The following is a 20,647-nucleotide window of genomic DNA, read 5'->3' as shown; positions in this document are numbered from 1 at the left end:
ACCTACATAAAATATGGATGATAATATCTACGATGTAAGTTTATGGTGAATATTAAATGAGATAACATATGCAAATTACATGGTAGAGTTCACTAAATGTTAGCTATTGCTATATATATAAAATGTATATAAGCTATATATATATAAAACTTATCTAGTGTCTGAACTGAGCACATATTTAGTAAATGTTTACTGAATCAAAGATATCAGAGATAAACATATATACAAACAGCTGAGATTGCATATAGCAAAATGCCTTATTTAGTCCACAAAGTTTTCATTTTTTAACTCAGCAAATTTTCAACTCAGTACTTAAGTATTTTTTTTATTTGTTTTTAGTTTTATTGGAAAAATTAGGGGGAAAAAACCTAGCCTTTTAAGATTAGGGTTACTATAACTAATGCAAATATATTAAGGTGAAAAAGCTTTCAGACACCAAGGGAAGTTAATTCTGTTGAAATTTTGTTATAAGCAACAATAAGGCCATGATATTTTAAAAACATTTTTCAAATAATTTCATGTCTATTGATTTCTTTGCTCTTCACCAGAAACCTGTGAGCCACACAATTTAGGCCACATTTCATATATTTGGAAATAAAGATTAAAATTCTTTCAAGTATTTTTGACAACTATTTTCAACAACTAGGCAAAAGAGGAAACAAAAAATAAACAAGTTTCTGAAAGAACTCAAAATATGGTCAAAGAGACATAAAAAGAACTATGTAAATATACCATATTTATAAGGGAGAACATGGAATCAACTGGAGAAAAATATCACATATGAAATTATACTAAAATATAAACAAGAATGAAATGGAAGAATGATATTCTAGAAATGACATGTCTACAATATAGAAATAAAAAGGTACTGGACTTTCAAAAATAAATCTGTAGTTGAAACTACTGAGATCAGGAGTACAGGGCACATTTTGAGAAATGGGATGTATAATGTGAAGAGGCTTATTTACTATTTTCTAAGTAAGGAGTTTATACATACCCTTCTAGACACGAGGAAGTCACAAGAGATTTTTAAAAAAACAAAGTCTCATCTGATTTTGGAAATGTTCTGATGATGTGTGGTTAACGGACTTAAAGGAGATAGACTTTGACAAGGGAGTATGAAATGATTTTCCCACAGATGAATTAGGCACACATGGAAAAGTCAAAGACACATATGTATACTATACTATGACCTAGCAGTAACACTTTTACATGTATGTGAAGCTTTCCAATTAATACACTGTAAAATATTTGATAAAAATTTAAGGTGTAAGTAAAGATAGACAGAAATGGAGGTGAACATGGAGACACAGGAAATAGACAAAAATTGTCAGTCCAATTTGGACAAACGCTCCAAGATAATTCAATAGGAAAAAGAAAGCTTTTCAACAGATAAGGTTGGAACAGCTGGATTAACATAAGGAAAATGATTAACTCAAGCCTTACCTAACAATACACACAAGAAATTACCATGAGAGGGATCATAGACATAAAACGTAAAAACTAAAACTATAAAACTTCTGGGAGAAAACAAAAGAATATATCTTTGCCTTACGACAGGCAAAGATTTCTTAGGATTTGAAAAGCACTAACTTTTATAGTTGTAGAAAAACTAGATGCTAACAAGATTAAAAAATTTTGACCTTCAAAAGACACTTAGGAAAATGAAAAGGCAAGTTACAGACTGAGAGAAAATATTTGCAATCATGTATCTAATAAAGAATTTCTATAAAGAACATACATACAGTGTAGTTATAAATTTTTAAAAAAGATAATCTATTTAAGATCTGCTTATTTCAAATAAGTTAATTTTACCTCAGAATAAGGGAATGCATGAAAAAGATGAAACAAAATTTCAAAACTTCACAAACTTGTTGAGATTATATTTTTCAGTAATTATTATATTAGAACAACAGTCAGCAAACTTTATTTCATAAAAAGCCAGAGTAAATATTTTTGGCTATGTGTGATATGGCCTCTGTTGCAATTATTCAGTTTTGTCATTTAATGTGAAAGCAGTCAGAGACAATGTTAACAAATGGGCATGAATATACTCTAGTAAAACTTTATTTACAAAAACAGGTGGCAGGCTGAGCTTTTGGCACAGTACCATAGTTTGCAAGTCCTATTTTAGAGCACGATATTTTGTTAAAGCTATAGAGTTTTTAGAGCATAGGATTTTATTTAAAGCTATAGAGATCTCTGTAGCTTTGACCATATACCACCACCACCACCCAGGTGATAATATGAGTTGTAAAAACTTTATATATGATAGGATGTAAAAAAGCTTGATGACCATTGCTCTAAAGAAATGAACACACATGCATGAAGATATTCAGTATATCATTGTCTAAAATGGCAAAAACGTGAAATAATTTAAATGTCCATCAATAAGAGAATATAAAAATCATGCTGCAGATACAGAATAAGATACAATACTGAATGAACTAAATGCCCACTTATGAATATATATTACAAAAAGGAGCGTCAAAGATACTCATTCATGGCATTCTAAGATAGTAATATTTCCTCTGAAATACCACATCACTTTTAAAATATAGGCATCATACCCTTAAAAGGTTATCTAGGGCCTCCCTGGTGGCACAGTGAGTTGAGCGAAGCACTGTGCAGCTGGCCGCAGCCTCTGCAGAGCAGGTTCAATTCCCGGCCAGCCCGGGAGATTCCCACGTGGCATGGCAGACCTCTCCTGTCATGCCCGCTGCTCCCCTCAGCAGTGTATTTCAGTTGTCTGCCTGTTCTGCTCCCTGCTCTCTCTCTGGTGAATCCTCTCACCTTCCCGCACCTCTGGCCTATACCCCAGCTCTTGTATAAAAATAAATCAATCTTTAAAAAAAAAGTTATCTAAACCTCTGAACTCAATCTAGGTACTAATGATTAGTCATTTTCAAAGGATGCAGATGGACTGCTGTGTGGATTCTAAAATCTCAATTTGTGTGCCTCTAGAGTGCAGTGTTGACTTTTGCCAGTCCTATTACTGGAATTGCATGGATCAAGATTGGCCAGAGGTAGTAGCAGAAGCAGCTACCAAACCAGTATACTCCCCTGTTCCTACAGTCTATTTCCAATGGGCACAGCAAGATGGCAGAACGTAAAATATTGGTCAACTGCTTTCCCACAATGCCTTAAAATCCCATTTCTTAACAAGTTCATTCCTAGCTACAACCTAGAGATGTACTATACTCCCCTAGAATAAAAAATCACTTCAAATATATTATTTAATACCTCGAAACTAGAGACCATGCTACAATGTCTTGGGTTGCTTACCTGAACACAGTTTCTGCTGATCTGGCACATGCAGTTCTACCGGTCAATAACACTCAGGTACTAGAGGGAATGGTCAGTCATGTGCCCTCACTTTTATGTATTTCTAATATTCAGATCCTAAGAATTTGCTCAAATCCATCATTAGTGTTTTGAAAAATTTTCTTAACTAAAGTCTATCTCCATGTTTAGACAATCAGTATATTGGGAATGTTCAGGTTCCTAAATATTAATTTTGACACTGCTCTCACAAAGCAGAACCTTCATAAGAACTTTTCATTTCTCTTATCTACACGTTAGAGCTCCAAGACAGCATGTCTTATTCCAAGTCCTCCTCCCTCTCCCAAAGCCATCATCCTGTCAGCTTGGAAAGCTGAAGAACTAACTGAAGACTAACTGCTTTGTCAGGAAGGTGGTGTGATTGGGGTCAGTAATGCTCCACCTAACAAGGTATCCCAGTACCAATAACAAAGGGGAATTGGTCAAGTTTCCTTGACAGGAGCATATTTCCGGTATCTAACCAGTCTAGTTGTGAGGTTTTACTGGGAAATCTAAATAAATCCCATGAGAAGTGGGGATTAATTCTATGTTGGTTGGGAGAACGAGGAAGTCAAAGCAGGCTCTCCATGGGAAGATGAGCTAAGGGGATGTCCATTTCTGTCTTCACCTTGCTCCTCCATTATATTTCACCTCTCTCTTTTCATACATTTTTGAATGAGTTTCATCAAAAACATCAAATACTTCTAAGTTTCATCAATGCTGGTTGTTAAAGTGTCTCAAAAGAAGCCCTGCTGAAATCCCATAACCTAATAATGTATTACTGTTATTTTGTTTTGTTCCTCTAAACCTAAGTTAGTAACAACAGTAATTTAGAAAATCTAAAACACTGTCAAATACATTACCACTCTGAATCTTCATATCAACTTTGTAAGGGACATAGAAGAAGTATTAAGAAAGGTTTAGGACACCAGCTAAAGTCAAACAGTTAATCACTATGATTCCAAGTCAATGACACTAATGTGTCCTTGTAGACTACCCATAACCCATCCTTAATCTTTAAAGACTTATGACCCAGCGATGACTTTAATTCTTTCCTATCTTCTGATAACACACAGACTTTGTATTTCTAACACTGAACATATCCTGTCTTTGTTACATTTATAGATAAATGAGTCTTAACACAGTCAGTGAAAGTTCCTGAAGGGTAAGAACTGGGTCTTACTTATTTTCATATTCCCCAAAGCAACTTTTACTTGATGACTACTGCACTTCCCTGTTTATAAAGGTGGTCCACTATTTCTTTTAGAACTTAATAATAAAATATATTAACCTAAATACATATTCAGTGTTTGTGTGGCAGTTGTACTTTCAAAAAAAAGTTACACATCAGACTTTTGAATAAGAATTATAATGATCCCAGTTGTAACATTTCATTCTGAGAATATCAATTTAACTATATAGTAAATAGTATTTACTATTTGCAATTTCTTGCTTCTAAGGGAATAAAAACCTGTATTAAGTTTATAGGCTACTTATATTAATAGAGTAAACTTCAACTGAAAGGTAGGGAACTCAACTCTGATCCTATTTAGTACCACTAGGGGTATTTTTATTCTTTGCATTCTAGGAAGCAAAACAGGAAAAAGATACTGATCCCTAAAGTACTACCTAAAGATATTTACAACTCTGTAACCTACTTTTGACCATCTACTAAAGGCAAGGAAATGCTTGAGGGGGAAAGTTTTATTATTTAACTCAATGATACATAAAAAACATATTTTTTACTCTCACCTACCATATAAAGCTCTATTGAGGGGAAAAAAGGATATGTATAATTCCAGTAAAGATCATGGAGTATTATTTCATGTTCTAGGGAAAGAGCCTAAAACATATAAACGTGAAGAAGAGAGATAAGGAAATTCTATATTTAATACATACTCAGAGCTCTGGCACATAAAACCAACCAAAAAGGCTAGGAGGCATTTTTCACTTTCTTTAGCATTTGAACAATTATCTTATTTGTAGACTCATTCTAAATTTGTATGTGATCTACATGTTTTAAACAAATAAGACTCTTATCAAAATGCTACTGAATGATTACATTCTTTCTTTTATATATTTTGATGCCTGAATCAAAAGCCCAATGTGACTGAGCCTCAAAGATTAATTTATAGGTGTGTCTGAGGAAAACAGAAAAATCCAAACATTCAAAATGGAAGAAAGAAAGGGGGGAGGAAAGGAGAGAGTGAAAGTGAGAGTGAAAAGGTGAAGCCGCCCACCCCCACCCCACCCAGGGTGGCGCAGGCGGTTGAGCACAGCATTGTGAAAAGCTGTCCTCAGCCTCTGCAGGGCAAGTTCGATACCCAGCTAGGGAGCAACCCACATGGCACAGCAGACCTCTCCTGCCTCGCCCGCTGCTCCCCTCAGCAGTGTATTTCATCAGTCTGCCTGTTCTGTTCCCCGCTCTGTCTCTGGTGAATCCTCTCACCCTCCTGTGCATCTGGACTGTACCCCCGGTTCTTGTAGGCATGAATACACAAATCTTTAAAAAAAAAAAAAGAAAGTGAAGATGGAAGGAGGGAAAAGAAGGGAGGGAAGGAGGGAAAAAGCAATGAATCAGGGAACTAATAGTTCATATTAGGAAAAAAAGATTATTTATGAAAATATTTCCTTTGGGAATCATTTTGTATAACTTCACTAAAATGCTAACACATGACTTGATTTACCATAATCCAATTTATAGCAAATCTTTTTTAAAAAAGATGTATTTATTTATTTGTTTGTTTGTTTATTTATACAAGCACTGGGTACAGTCAGAAGCGCTGGAGGGTGAGCGAATTCACCAGAGCCAGAGTGGGAAACTGTACAGGCAGACCAATGATACACTGCTGAGGGGAGCAGGGGGCGACAGGACAGGTCTGTCGTGCCCCAGAGGCCGGGGATCGAACTGGTGCTGCAGAGGCTGCGGGCAGCTTCGCAGCCCAGCACTCAACCGCTGCACCACAGGGAGGCCCTATAGCATATCTTTAATGAACACACTTGTAATACAAAAGGCATTATCAGTATTTATAAAAACTGATAATTTCTGAGGCAGATATCAAAGCTATGCAGCTAAAGTTTATCAGAGGAAATAAGAGTACCTCGATTCTACTTTCTGGTTCTAGTAACCCTGAATAGGTTCTAAATAAACTTAAGATAATTCTTCAAAAAGTTTTCCAGTGAAACTGATTCTACTCCACAACGACTTTGATGCTAATTATGTATTGCCACTTCCTAAATCATATCTCTTTTTCTCTCTGAACTCATTTTGCCAGAATCTTGTCTAAAACAGGCAGAATACATTTGCTTAAAGATTCATCCATAGCAATAGATTATTTTTAAAAAAATCCACAATTTAGCAAAGGTGCCTCACACAGTTTGCAGGGTGATGCTTTGAGATTTGGAAGGGAATACAGGAGAGGCAGGTTTTATTTGCTTCTTTTACTGCATTTATTGTGCTCTGGTTAGATGCTCGGCACCGTGTAAGTAACCTGGAAGACACAAGCCCTGCTGCCATATGGAGTCTCCTTTAAGATAAATTAAAGAGCGAAGACTGGTGCTTCTTAAGGTTTTCCAGAGGAGGATAAACTTGTACTATGCCGGACAGTATAAAGTCCAGCCTAGATCAACTAGCTGACATTTCATAAAGTTTTTTATTTTACATCACGAAATATTTTCTTCATTTCTGTATCTGAAAATACTAGCAAAAAATTCCAGGTCCAGGAAAATGGGCCATGTTTATCCTGGCAGTTTACAAATGTCTGACTCACTTTCCCAGTTTACTCATAAATCAATTTCAGAAGTACTTGTAGGGAAAATATGAAAATAAATCTGATTGTTTTTAAGAATGTGGGCTTATTCTATGCAAGGCTACTGTATGGACAAAGCTGCAGCTCCCTATCCCCATATTTTGTAACTATAAATTTGACAACATAATTTTCTTTCCAACTCTGTAACAGGGAAGCCAAAGATAAGGGAGATATCATAGTAAAAGTAATTTGAGATCTTCTGAGACATATGTAAATCCTAATTGGTATTTCATATTCCTGAAACAAAGATCTTTCTTTTGTGGAGCAGGAATAGCAAAACAAATAAGTTTTATAGAACCTGAAACAAAAGTCCTCAGGTACTTGCCATATTTGCTTTGTTTAGTAATTCACAGAAGACTGGGGTTTAGGGAAAAGAGACCTATCAGAAGCAGGGATAGCCAACTATTCAACTCTATACAGTACCAACTCACCCTTTAAATCTCCTCCTTGTATCACCAGCTCTCCCCACAAACATTGCCAATTTTAAAATCGTTAACTACAACAAGTGATAGTTATAAATGGGAGCATACTTTCAATTTCAAGTGTGTCGTTATAAAAAAAATATTGGAACTGATGGAGTGTTAAGGTAGCTGCCCAGAGACTCTTTGACTGGTCAAGAATTCTGTTGTGATTTAACGGCGGGTGTTTTAAAAACAGAAATATTCTAGTCTCTAAAAGTTACTCTTAGAAGTTATTTCTCCTCTCCAAACCTCTTTCAATTTTTCCTTTTAACTTTCTGACTTTAAAAGGGAAAAGCTACTTATGAAACTTTTATAAGACCTGATTTTTATCATAGAGTAAAAGGATAACATCTCAGTTGTTGCAAATTATAACCTAATAATAAATTCCACTATCAGTTTGTGTTTTAAAATCTGGAGACCAAATAAAGACAGTGAAAAATAAACTACATGTGAAGATCACTTTAAGACTTTTATAGTCCTTAATAATTTTAAAACCCTTGTGATTCCAGACCCATAAAAGAAGACAGGATGGTATACACTAACTGCCAAGGATCAGAAAGCTAAAAACAACAAAACATGGTCAAATTCACAGTCTAGTACTCTTTCCATTTCCTCACATCACCTAAACATAGAAATCAACATGTTTTTACAGCACAGAGGATCTAAAATATTATATGCACTAATTTTTATATGCACTATTTCAAGTTTCTATTAATCATCAAAGATTGAAAATATTACTACCAAAATACTACATAAAATGCCCTATCCTAATAGGTATATTATAACTATAGATTGCTAACCACAGTATTAGTTTATCAATCAGGCCACCTGTGGTCACTCTCACGAAGAATACAAGCTGGCTAGAATACTGAGTGCCTGCTTTGGCAGAATATATACTAAAGTTGGAATGACACAGAGAATATTAACAAGGCTCCTGCACAAGGATGGCACACAAATTTGGGAGGCATTCCATATTTTTAAAAAGATGAAATCTTGCCATTTCTGACAAGACGGATAGAACAAGAAGGGATTATGCTAAATAAGTCGGAAGGAGAAAGACAAATACCAGATGGTTTCACTCATACGTGCAATATGGAGAAATAAAACAAAGGAATAGACAAAACCAAACCAAACAAACCTTAAAAATCTGACTATAGAACTGAGTCTATTGGGGGGGTGACATTGAGGGGAGAAGGAGGGTAAGGAACAAAGTATGGAGAGAGTGGCCCAAGGGACCATGGTGGAGGCAGATAGATCCCTTGGTTGTGGGTTTTGGTGTGGTGAAGAGGTGTGGACATAATCCTCAGAATCACATGTGGTGTTGTATACCAAGTTACCTCAATAAAAAAGAATACAATTTAAAAAAAAAAAGAATGAAAAATAAACATCAGTCAGTATACCCTCCAAAGAGTATTTACATGATTCCAACAGATATCTTCACGGTTTTGTAAATGTTGATAATAGTAGTTTTACTAATATTTAAAGTACAATATAATTTGTGTTCTGCTTGTTAAAGATTTTCCTTTTGACATAAGTAAAGAAATATGTTTAATGAGTTTAATGATCCTGCAATTCTATTTCTGTGTATATATCAAAAGAAAATGAAATCACTCTCTTGAAGAGAGAGTAAACACCCCCATGTTTATTGCAGCATTATTTACAATGGCCAAGGCATGGAAAGAACCTAAGTGTTTATTGGTGGGTGAATGGAAAAAGAAAACATAAAGGACTACTAGTTAGTCATTAAAGGGGAAGAAATTAATACTGAACTCATAGAAAAGGAGATTGGTAGTTGCCTAAGGAGGGGAGGAGTAGAGAGTAGGGGGAAAAGATGAAGATGATCAGAAGGTAAAAACGTCCAGGTAAACATTATCCAGTAAAAAGACAAACAAGATCTAAGGATATAATAAACGGCATGGTGACTGTAGTCATCGATACTCTGTGGACTATGTGAAAGTTGCTAGGAGGGTAAATCTTAAAAGCTCTTATCACAAGAAAAAAAATGATTCAGCTATGTGAAGTGACAGATATTAACTAAACTCATTGTGGTAATCTTTTCTGTAATATATAAATATACCAAATCATTATGTCTTATACCTCAAACCAATACAATGTTACATATTAATTATATCCCAACAAAACAAAACAGTTTTGAGCAACCAAGCTATAAGACTAAATTATTATCCTATTCTCTCTCTATAAAATTGTCATATAAAAACCATCCAAATTTTAAAATGCAGGAAAAAATAGCATCATAGCAATGGTTTTGGCAACTAATACAAATATCATGTTGGTTTTTTTCTGGGCTTTGTGAATTTGTGGTATGCATCGACTTTTAAAAATTTACCAAGCTAAATATTTTTTATGAAATGAAAATTTAATTTGAAAGTTTAATGTTTCCTGTGTAGTACCAAGAACCAGTTGTAGGCAATTTCACTTTTAACTTTGGCCACACTCAATCTGAAGCAAAAACAAAACAAAGAATTTTGACTCTTTGAATTAAAAACAAAATCACGCAAGCATCCGAATGGAAACCCTCTACGTGCCACCTGTTTTCAAAACAAAACATTTGTCTCTCATTTTTCAAACTTCAGAGTAAAGGACTCCTATTTCCCTGACAATTCCAGGCTTCGTTGCCACTCTTTTCACACGTTGTAGTTACCCACCAACACAAAATTATTCCACCACATCTCTAGAACCTGGCTAACTCCTACTCATACTTTGGCTCTTGGCTTATAAATTACTTAAGTACATGTTTAGATAGATTTCTCCAGAAGAATTCTGAATATGTGTAAGATGTGTGTCAGGTACTACCAGTTTACCCATATTGTAATATGTTTAGCTTGTGCATTCAGTTGTCTGGCTTTCCCTGTAGGTGATGCCACCCCTGAACAGGGCAGTGCTGCCTGGCTTCTTCATGTAATCCAGCATGTGCCTGGGCAGACAGGCAAGTGCTTTTACTAAATTATTTTTATTTTAAGACTGCCACCAAATAAGGACACCAAGTAAGACTCTTTGACCAAAACCTTTTTGAAATGAGGTATGGAGAGAAGCCAATCATCTAGTTTAGGTCACTAAACGTAGCAAGCAGCAATCTATGTAAAAATGTACTCGAGTCAGGCACCTCTCACTAGTCAAATTAATTTGTTTCAATTTATTAGATAAGTTGGAAGAAGACAAGGAAACATAAAGTAGCCAAAGTGGTTGCACTGCTGGTCTGAATAAATGTTCGATTTTTCAAATGAAAAAAAAAAAAAAAAAGCAGAGAATTGCATTTAAATGGTTGACATTCTCCATTGGTAAGTCCACTCAAGAACATAACAATTAAAAAAGCATTTTGGAAGCTAGTTGTCATACATAGCCTAGATTAGTCATGATACTTAAAGGAAAAAAATCAGTAAATGTCGAAGGATACTTCAAACCATTAAATACCAAGATTCCCATTCTTAATTATCATAAGGAATCTATTTGGAAGAAACAGGCCTATCATGCATAGTTCAGGTTTAGAAAATATCTGTGATAAAGAAAAATTGGCCATTTATCTGCTACTTTAGAACAGGCATGACATCTGTAGGTGAAGAGAAATATTATTTTTAACTGGAAGCATAATCTTTAATATTTTGTTTTACTTATTCAAGCCACTAGAAAAGATATGGCTTCATATACAAATATAAAATAATGAAAGTGAAAAATAGAATTTAAGCTATCTATCACAAGCATGAGATAGCTATGCAATGATCAGATGTGCATACTAATTCCTGTACTGCTGACAGATTTGAAGAGGAATCACTACATTCCAACTGCAGGTGCACATTATGTCAAGTGTGAATGAACAATAATAATTTTATGGCAGTGGTGCCAAGGGAAATATCCCAAGATTCTCTGAACATTCAGAACAATTACACATGCAGTTGATTTATGGCTAACTAGAGGAATAATGTCAAATTGCTTATTAAAATTCATTGTTTCTCTAATTCTAGAAATAGGCTAGTTTCACCAAAATGTACGTATATAATGGATGTAAACAGAAACAAAAGTGGATGGCAACCACACTTTTTATTGAAGTAAAAACACTGTAAGCTCAAACATAAATGTTTTCCTTCTTTTGGATATAAGATTAGCATCTAAATTATTTTAGTTATGATGACCACATGAGCTCTATAAGCACATTGAAAACAGTCACTAATTAATTAAAAGTGTCAATTAATTTAATTTAATGGCATAAAAAATATTATTTTATACAATATCTGCAGTCATAAAGGTAAGAACTATTTAATTAAAATTAAAATTCTATGTTATCAGGAATGCAAATGACCAAGAAGAAAATACAATTGATAACTCTTTAGCACTGAAAGTTATATGAAGATTTCTGGAAGGACTGATAGGCTAGGGGGAGGAAAGAGGGTAAAGATATTAAAATCGGTCATTTTATTTAGTACCTAGACAATTCAGGTGAATTTCTATACCCTTAGTCATCATTCTGCTAGGTAAGAGGTTTGGCATGATTTCATTGGGCAGAATGTAAAATGGAAGGTAGAAGTGGTAGTACTATCCAGAGTTTCCATTTATAAGCTATGATCTTGAATAAAACACTTAAGTGTCTATAATACTAAGCCTCAGATTCCACATAAATAAACGAAGGATGATTTCTAGAACCTAGCTAATTGTATGTTAAGAATTAACTGTTTCTTGGGCCTCCCCGGTGGCGCAGCGGTTGAGCACTGGGCTGCGATGTTGCCCACAGCCTCTGCAGCGTCAGTTCAATCCCCGACTACCCACTGGCGAGGGTCCCATATGGTGCGCAGGCCAATCCTGCCACACCCACTGCTCCCCTCAGCAGTGTATTTTGTCAGTCTTCATGCTCTGCTTTCCGCTCTGACTCTGGTGAATTCTCTCACGCTCCGGCACTTCTGACTGTACTCAGTGCTTGCATAAATAAATAAATATATATATATACTGCTATCTACTGATAAGCCGAAGGAGGGCAACTTTTCACTTTTTTATTAACTGACGACCACCCAAAAAGTTACCTCTCCCTAAAAACAGTGAAGCAAAAGAATCTTGCTCTATTCTGGCTATACAGTCCACAATCAAGGAAGTCTGAAACTGAAAGTTCAAGACATTCAAGTTAGCCACAGTGAGCCTGGCAAGAGTTGCTTTGTTTCTACTAACTTTAATACCTAATTTGTTTTTATCAGCTGTAAACTACAGATCAGGTTAGTGGAAGATGTAACCTCAAAACGAAAGCTTGACTAGGTTCTAGATTAAGAAGTTCACTTCAAAAATTGATCTGAGTTACAAAGAAAAAAAATGTTGATATGTAGAATAAGACTCCTAAATCATCCAGAGGACAAAGAGCATTATAAGAAAATACTTTTCATTCATATGTATGCCCTCTTACAGAGAAACTTAAAGTATTTTATAGAAATTACCCAATGAACTGTCCTGACACTTCTGTGAAGAGTCTAGCATTATTTGAAATTTTCCAGAGGTAGCAAAATGAAAGGAAAGGAACTAAAGGTACTTACTTTGCCAATGACATAGCTCCCTATTTCACATCTAACAAAATGCTTTCATTAACAAAAATGTTTGGCTTCCCACAAAACATGAGTGCACAGACAATACATTATCTTGCTTAGCATTTCACCTAATCACTCAGTTTAGTATCTGCCATATGATAGGCACTCATATTTGCTCAGTGAATAAAGGTTATTAATAATAGCTAACAACTGCTAGAGTTCATATATCAGGTACTGTGCTAAATGTATTATATATTTCACTTACAATAATTTTACTAACATCTCAGAGACAAGTAAATTATTATTACTCATTTTACTAATGAGGAACTAAGACCTACATTAAGTAACTTGCCCATGAATACAAAATGATTAAAGCTAGGATTTTAACAAAGGTAGACCAACTTTAGACCCAGTTTAAAGACCATCATTGTAGAAAGAACAATAGACTATCGTAAGAAACTCACCAAGTCCTTGGAGAGAAGAGATAGTTCTTGGTAATCTTTGTTTTTTTATAATGTCAAGTATAGTACCTTAATCACATATTCCTTAGCAATTTTTTTCTTAATAAAATTAAAATTACATGAACAAATAAGGTTTCATTGCCTTCAACTCTAAGAAGGGGATAACAGTTATTTTCATAGTCTTCAGGTCTCAAAGTTTGGTCCCTAGAAGCACTGGTGACAACACATGAAATCTGTGTGGCCCACTGGTCTACCCTAGAGGTAGGTCGGCAGAGTTGATCACTCCCAAAACAGTCAGTATTGGATATGGAGGATTCTTGAGCTATATTCGGGCTGGGGGATTAATTCATAGCCATGGCCCCTCCCATCCTGAGAAGCTGGGAAAAATTCTGATTTGGCCTAGAGCAGCTTCTCTCTTTCCCACCCAGGAAAGGTGGCTGAGACATAACCACACCAACAATGGCCCTGGGTTCCATCTGACTAGGAGGACTAGTGAGGACACCTGAAAGTTGTGTGGGTCAGAGGCACTTCAAAAGAGAGGAGGGCAGGCAGAGGTGATATTTTGCAGAGCAAAACCAGTAGATATATTTGGCCAGGGAAAACGAACATAAGAAGTGAAGCAGACCATAAAATACTTTTAAGTAAAATATTGCTCTAGATTTTATCTAGATAATGTATAGCATTCATGGATCCAGAGAAAAAGAGGATTAGAAGTCATAAAGCTGTACCTAGAACTCTAATTTGGTCATGCAACATTTCAACCCAGAGATCTCACATGCTTCACGGGCTTCTTACCTGACCAGTGTCCAGTGGAGACACCAGATCTGTCTGTGCAGGTCTCACTTACAGGTCTAAACACAGTTTCCCATCCACCAGTTGCATAGCGCCAATTCTGAGATTCCAATATGAGCGTTCGTTGAGTGCCATATGCAATCATGAAGCAGTAGACCACATGATGGAGTTGACAACCATAGCCACAGCCTTTGTTTATATTACACACTAACTTCCTGGCTTTGCTGCAGTCCTTGGGATTCTGTCACAGAGGAAATAAAACAAAGGTGCAGATAAGATGTAGAGAGAGGTCAATTTCTCTTCGCAGGTGACAAATATCAAACATCATATAAGTCAGGATTGCTCCAGGATACCCTATTAAGCAAAGAAGTCAGTCACAAGGATTGTATTTCAAATATTTCACTGAGAAGTTTATGTGTATACTCAGGGAGATGGCAGCAAAAGAGACAGTTAATTTGTAATATAACTAAACAAATATGAAATTAAGCAGTCACAGGAAAAAAAAAAACCTTTTCACTTTTTTCAGTCTGAACTCAAGATTGTGTACACTGAGATCTTTATGAAAGAAGCAAAATAGGTCATTTATTCCAGCTGTACTTCAGCATTCTGAGCTTACCTTTCCTGGTAAAATCCAAACCTTGAAGGAAAAACAATAATTTATCAATGAATTCCATCTATCTTGATGTCACTAAGAAAATCTACTTTTCAACATTTACAAAATACTAGTCTCAGAACTTTTTTAAAGCCAATCTTGATGATAGCTACTAGTAATTTTCACCAAAAATACAGAACATCTTCCACAGGGCCTGTCTTGAGCAACTGTTATGCTAATTTTTAATAAGGAGCTATATTTTCCTATTTGTATACTTTGCTATAAGATGAGTGGCAAGTAGTTAAAGATCTAAATGGCACTCAATGCAACGGGATTAGCTAAAGTAAGAGTTTCCTTTTTTCCATTCTAGTTTCAATGTCACTCTAATTTCTATAGGTTGTTGCCAAATATCCCTAGACATCATAGTTACACAAATAAAAGTTTGTTTTGAAAAGGACTCCTTAGCCTGAGAATTCCCAAGCTGTTCTATGTACAAAGGAATAGAATGGATGGGTGCTTTTAGAAACAATCTTTACTTCCATTGAGTAAGAAGCAAGGCAACTGGTTTTCAATTTACATAAACTTTGAATAAAGCAGTCACCAAGTCCCAAATCTATAACTCTTTTCTAGGGATACCATGTTTCTGTCAAGTAGAGCTCTAGAAACAAAAGCTAGGAATGTGAGGCTATAATATGATTCTGAAAGAAAAGATGAGAAGGGAAAAGGCAATAGAGTTATTTTCCAAAGAAGTATCTTTCAAATTCAAACGGTCTAACGCTTTTTTAGATCAAAGCAGAACCCATGCCATCAAGAGCCTTGTGAAGAGTTACAGGGCCCTTATGAAACTGAGAGCCCAGATAAAACTCAGCAAAATGGGTCGGTATTGTTTCCCCAATCAAGTACTAGAGTTATGATTCTTTTTACTTCAGACTGAACTCATGGCAGACTCAAAAGATAGTAAGTATTCACATTTAGTTTGCAGCCACCAAAGATCTGAGAGGAATAGAGAGGTGTGATGATGTGTGGTATTGGGAGATCAATAAATATCATTTTTTTCTGTACAACATTATACAAGGAGCTTAGGAATAAAAAACACTCAAACTGATCCCAAGCTTTACTATTAACACAATGGTCATAAGGGAACAAAGAACATTGACATTTGTGTAATTTTTCATGATTTGCGAGAAAAATAGCATACCTCTAAAATTCTTATGAATGAAAAAGAAAATGTCCTTCATAGATTTTTCAACATTTTTTTTCTTTTACCTGGCTTCCCCTATGATTTTATCTTCCATATAATCTTCACATTTTTTTAAAGAGAAAATAATTGAAAGGCCTAGCCTTTAGTTTTGATACTATAGTTTTTTTTTTTAATTTAAAGACAACTGATATCTGCATTAATAAAAGCACATCTACAGTGTGTTTTAAGAGAAGAATTTAACTAGAACCCAGTGCTTCATAAGAACTAAGGCCTGAGAGAGAAAGGGGGGCAAATTATGAAATGAGTTTAATTCAAGAGTCTTAGTGCACCTCAAATCAAGTTGACAAGAGAATATATTCATTACTTCCACTATGTCATAAGTAACATGGAGAAAAGAAAAAAAATTCATGTTTGGTTCTAGAATAAGAACAATCTACACATACAAAGTAACCAATGGAAGACCATAAGGTAGAGAGTTAGCCATAAGGCAGCAACTATAAGGCAGAGAGTTAGTCAGGCATAAATAAATGACTGGAATGGTAATAGTAAATAACATACTGAAAACCTCACAATAGCCTAAATTTTTTTACCAAATTAATATTTAAAAGTGTGGCAAATCCAAAGAATCTTATTCATAAGAGACTCTGAAAAGGGCAGAGAAATAGTGAGAAACAGAAAAAAAAAAAATTCTGTTCTTAACACAGTATTAGGCTCACCAGAATAAATGTCTAGAATAAAAGAAGCAAATATTCATAAAGTAATCAAAGTAAGATGTACCGGGATTTATTCTGATAGAAAGAAACCTTAGTTGGAAATCCCTTTACACAGCTTAGTCTTTGTTATCCTCCACTGTTATGGAGCAGCAACAAATGAAAGGAGATTTATGGAAGTCTATAAAAGGGAAACAGCCATAAATAATGTATATATGTTACTATATTCATATATAATGTATATATACACATAAATGCACACATACCATATACATACAAATATATATGTGATCTTCTCATTTCTTACTCAGCAGCCTTTGTCAATTACCACTGACCCTGCTTTTATACTTTCCTATTGATTTCTGCAAAAAGTTTAAAGGTATGCCTCATCCATAAACAAGATCATATAGAAGGGCCTCATTATTAAGTTATACTTTAATCATGCTAACACTTTAACAAGGGAACTATTTCTGATGCTGAAATCTGTTTTTCTATTGCATCTAGTGTACTTAAAGCTAATGCACTCTCTTCTGTATTTCTCTACCAGTTATGCAAGAGTGCAGGTATATTATTTTGTAATTTTTATCCATCTCTCCCCCTCTCCTTTTCTATGGCAGCTCCCCTCCCACAACCACCCCCCCACTCCCAGCAGAAGGAGACTCACTAGGAAGCACTTCTTATTTGGGAGTGGAAGATGGAAAATTACAGACTGAAAAAAAGACACCTACCCAGCCAGCCATAAGTGCCCATGGAGAAAGTCTAATTCACTTCTCCCTCCCCTGCTTTGAGTATTACTCACTGATAAGCATAGGTGAACTTTCGTTCATGCCATAAATATTTACTAAGCACTTGCTACATACAAAGACACTTGGGTGATGACAATCCAATAGAATAAGAAATCTTATACACAAATAACTGTAAGTTAGTAGGCAATTTAAATGTTCTAAGACTTCTATAAACAAAGAATTAAGGAACAAAAGAAAAAAATCACTTTCAGCTGAACTGGAAAGGATTATGAATAAAATTGCAAATAAGTTAAACCTTGAAAGATATAATTTATTGTGTTTATGAAATGCTAAGTGTGCCTTTTCATTATTCAATGGGAATCCATATTGTAAAGAATTGTGAAGAGCAAAGTTAAATTATAAACTATAAATTGTTTATAGTTATAGTGAGATTTTAGTGTATAGGATCTTCTTAAAGTCAGACTCACCATAACTCCTTGCAATAATGATGGTAATTACTTCTTTTAGAAATATAAGGTAAATGTCAAAATTACTACCGACAACATGCTTTAATTAAAGAGTTCTGGACAGAGAGGTTTAAGATACAATATTGTTCAAATTCAGGCTGTTATGAATTCAATTCTGTGATTATTTTTCAATGTGTTAACTTAAAATTGAGAAAAAAATGACCTCCCTCCACAACCTTTCCCTGCTCACCCATCTTCTTTTTTCCAAGATACTCTGAGACTAAATGGCATGTTATAAACTCAAAACTAATTCAAACATACAATTTCACCCTTGTAATCTCTGGGACATTATTTCACCCTTGATAAATACAGTATCTTTGCATTTAGTGCTAAAAAGTGGTCCAACCATGGGCCCCCATAAATCAATAATGTTACGTAACATTCTTATCGTCATTATTCTGTAGCAAACCTGTCACTGTAGTACATTTAAATGAAAAAAAGGATTTAAGAAAAAAAGGATTTAAGATAAAATAGGGTCATTTTGCATTCAGTTTCCTTTCCTTCAACCATTTCTTCTGCTAAGTTTCCAAGAATAACCCTATCTTAACAGGAACTCTAAGCTGTATTTGTTCTATCCTATAAAGTCAACTTGAAATCATAAGTAGACTTGAATTAAGATGACTCTAAGATGTTAAATTAAGGGAAGCAACATCTCTTAAACACAAATGATTACTAATTTAGTAAAGGCACCATTATAATGCTGAAATATTTTAGTCTCTTATACTCTTGATTAAAATATCAAAACAGATACTATTGGACATATTTCAAATTAGGAAGCCAGCTTAATTTCTACTTTGCTAAAAAGGGAGTAAGTTTGAATCAACTAGTAAACCAGAGCCATTATTATATTATTTAGGCACTGCTAGGATGTAGAGATTCTCGCCGTCTTTACTTAGTAAATGTAAATTCATGATGTAATATCACACAACAGTGCTGACTGTTTCTTTAATTAAATCACAGATAAAGTCTCTTGCCATGACTATTTAGATTTTCCATACACACAATTAAAGCCTTTTCAGAATGAACATTTTCCCAATCACAGTGTAATTTCCTTAATTTATTTACTATAGACAAAACATTGCAGAAAAGGGCTAAAGCAGCAACAAACAAAATATCCCCAGGTATCTCTTGCATAGAATCAATGTTAACCACTATGAGTTCAGCTGAATTGCATGCACAGAAACAAAGGTGATGTCAAGTTCATCGTCACAAAAATTAACTGGTGGCAAGGCAGAATTTAGAATACAGGCCTCTCGATTCATTGTCTAGTGCTCTTATGCATCCCCCTCCATGATATCTTCAATGCCAGCTGTAGCTGGAAGTGTAGGTTCAGAAAACTTATCTGATCATTTTTTTTTTCTGGCTTTGCTGGCATATAGTTGACAAATAAAAACTGCATAGATTTAAGGGTGCAACATGATGCTTGAAATGACTACCACAATCAAGCTAACACATACATAATTGCACAGTTAAGATTTATTGTGGGGAAGGGTAAAAACAAGATTAACTCAGCATGTATAGTAATCATGCTATACTATATACATTAGATCTCCCGAACTTACTGATCCTGTATACCTCAATCTTTGCACCCTTTGACCAACATCTCCCCATTTCCCCCCCACCCCACTGTGTAGTAACAGGGAGTAGTAACCATTGTTCAACGCTCTGCCTTTATGAATTTGACCATTTTAGATTGCACACTTAAGTGAGATCATGCAGTACTTGTCTTTCTGAGTCTTTATTTCATTTAGTATAATGTCATCCAGGTTTGTATATGTTGTTACATATAGATTTTCTTTCTTTTAATGCTGAAAATATTATGTGTATATGTATGTGTAAATATATACATACATATGTATGTGTGTATGTGTGTATATGTGTGTGTTTTTGTGTAACTACCTTCTTTATCCATCCTTTCACCAACAGACATACAGGTTTCCAAATCTTGGCTACTGTAAACAATGCTGTGATTAACATAATAAAGCTACTCTTCAAAATACTGATTCCTTTGGACATATACCCAGAAGTGGGATTACTGATTCATATGGTAGTTCTATTTTTAATTTAATGAAAAACCTCTATACTGTTTTTCAAAATGGTTGTACCGTTTTACATTCATAGTAAACAAGGAGTTCCTGTCTCTTCACATCCTCAATCTGATAACAGCCATTCCAGGTGGTATGAAGTGATATCTCATTGTGAATTTATTTGTATTTTACCTGGAATGTTGAGCATGTTTGCCTATACCTGTTTCCTATGTCTTCTTTTGAGAAATACCAAGTCCTTAGCTAATAATATAATTAGGTGGTTAATAGTTTGTTTTCTTTTTTTGCTACTGAATTGAGTTCCTTATAGTTTAGATATTAACCCCTTAGCATATATACTGTTTACAAGTATTTTCTCTCATTTCACAGATAGTCTTTTTAATTTGTTGATCATTTCACTTAGTGCGCAGAAGCTTTTTACTTTGATATAGTCTCACTATTGATTTTGGCTCTCGTTACTTGGGTTTTGGTGTCATATCCAAAA

The 20,647-nt window shown here is 34.8% G+C and overlaps 1 protein-coding gene across 2 annotated transcripts in view; it reads right to left on the bottom strand.

The window, feature by feature from the left end:
- The window catches only part of FUT8 (fucosyltransferase 8), a gene marked incomplete at its 3' end in the record, with an annotated part of 109,712 nt that overhangs the window by 26,896 nt on the left and 62,169 nt on the right, over positions 1-20,647 (bottom strand). For both annotated transcript variants that reach the window (XM_084239834.1, XM_084239835.1), the window contains exon 5: positions 14,367-14,604. In XM_084239834.1, the coding sequence (XP_084095960.1) occupies positions 14,367-14,604 (238 nt within the window). The remainder of the gene's footprint in view (positions 1-14,366; positions 14,605-20,647) is intronic.

Source organism: Talpa europaea (genome assembly GCF_964194135.1).
Source record: "Talpa europaea genome assembly, chromosome: 8".
NCBI classification, from domain to species: domain Eukaryota; kingdom Metazoa; phylum Chordata; class Mammalia; order Eulipotyphla; family Talpidae; genus Talpa; species Talpa europaea.
The sequence above is the reverse complement of the archived record's forward strand: the minus strand, read 5'-3'. Positions and strand labels throughout refer to the sequence as shown.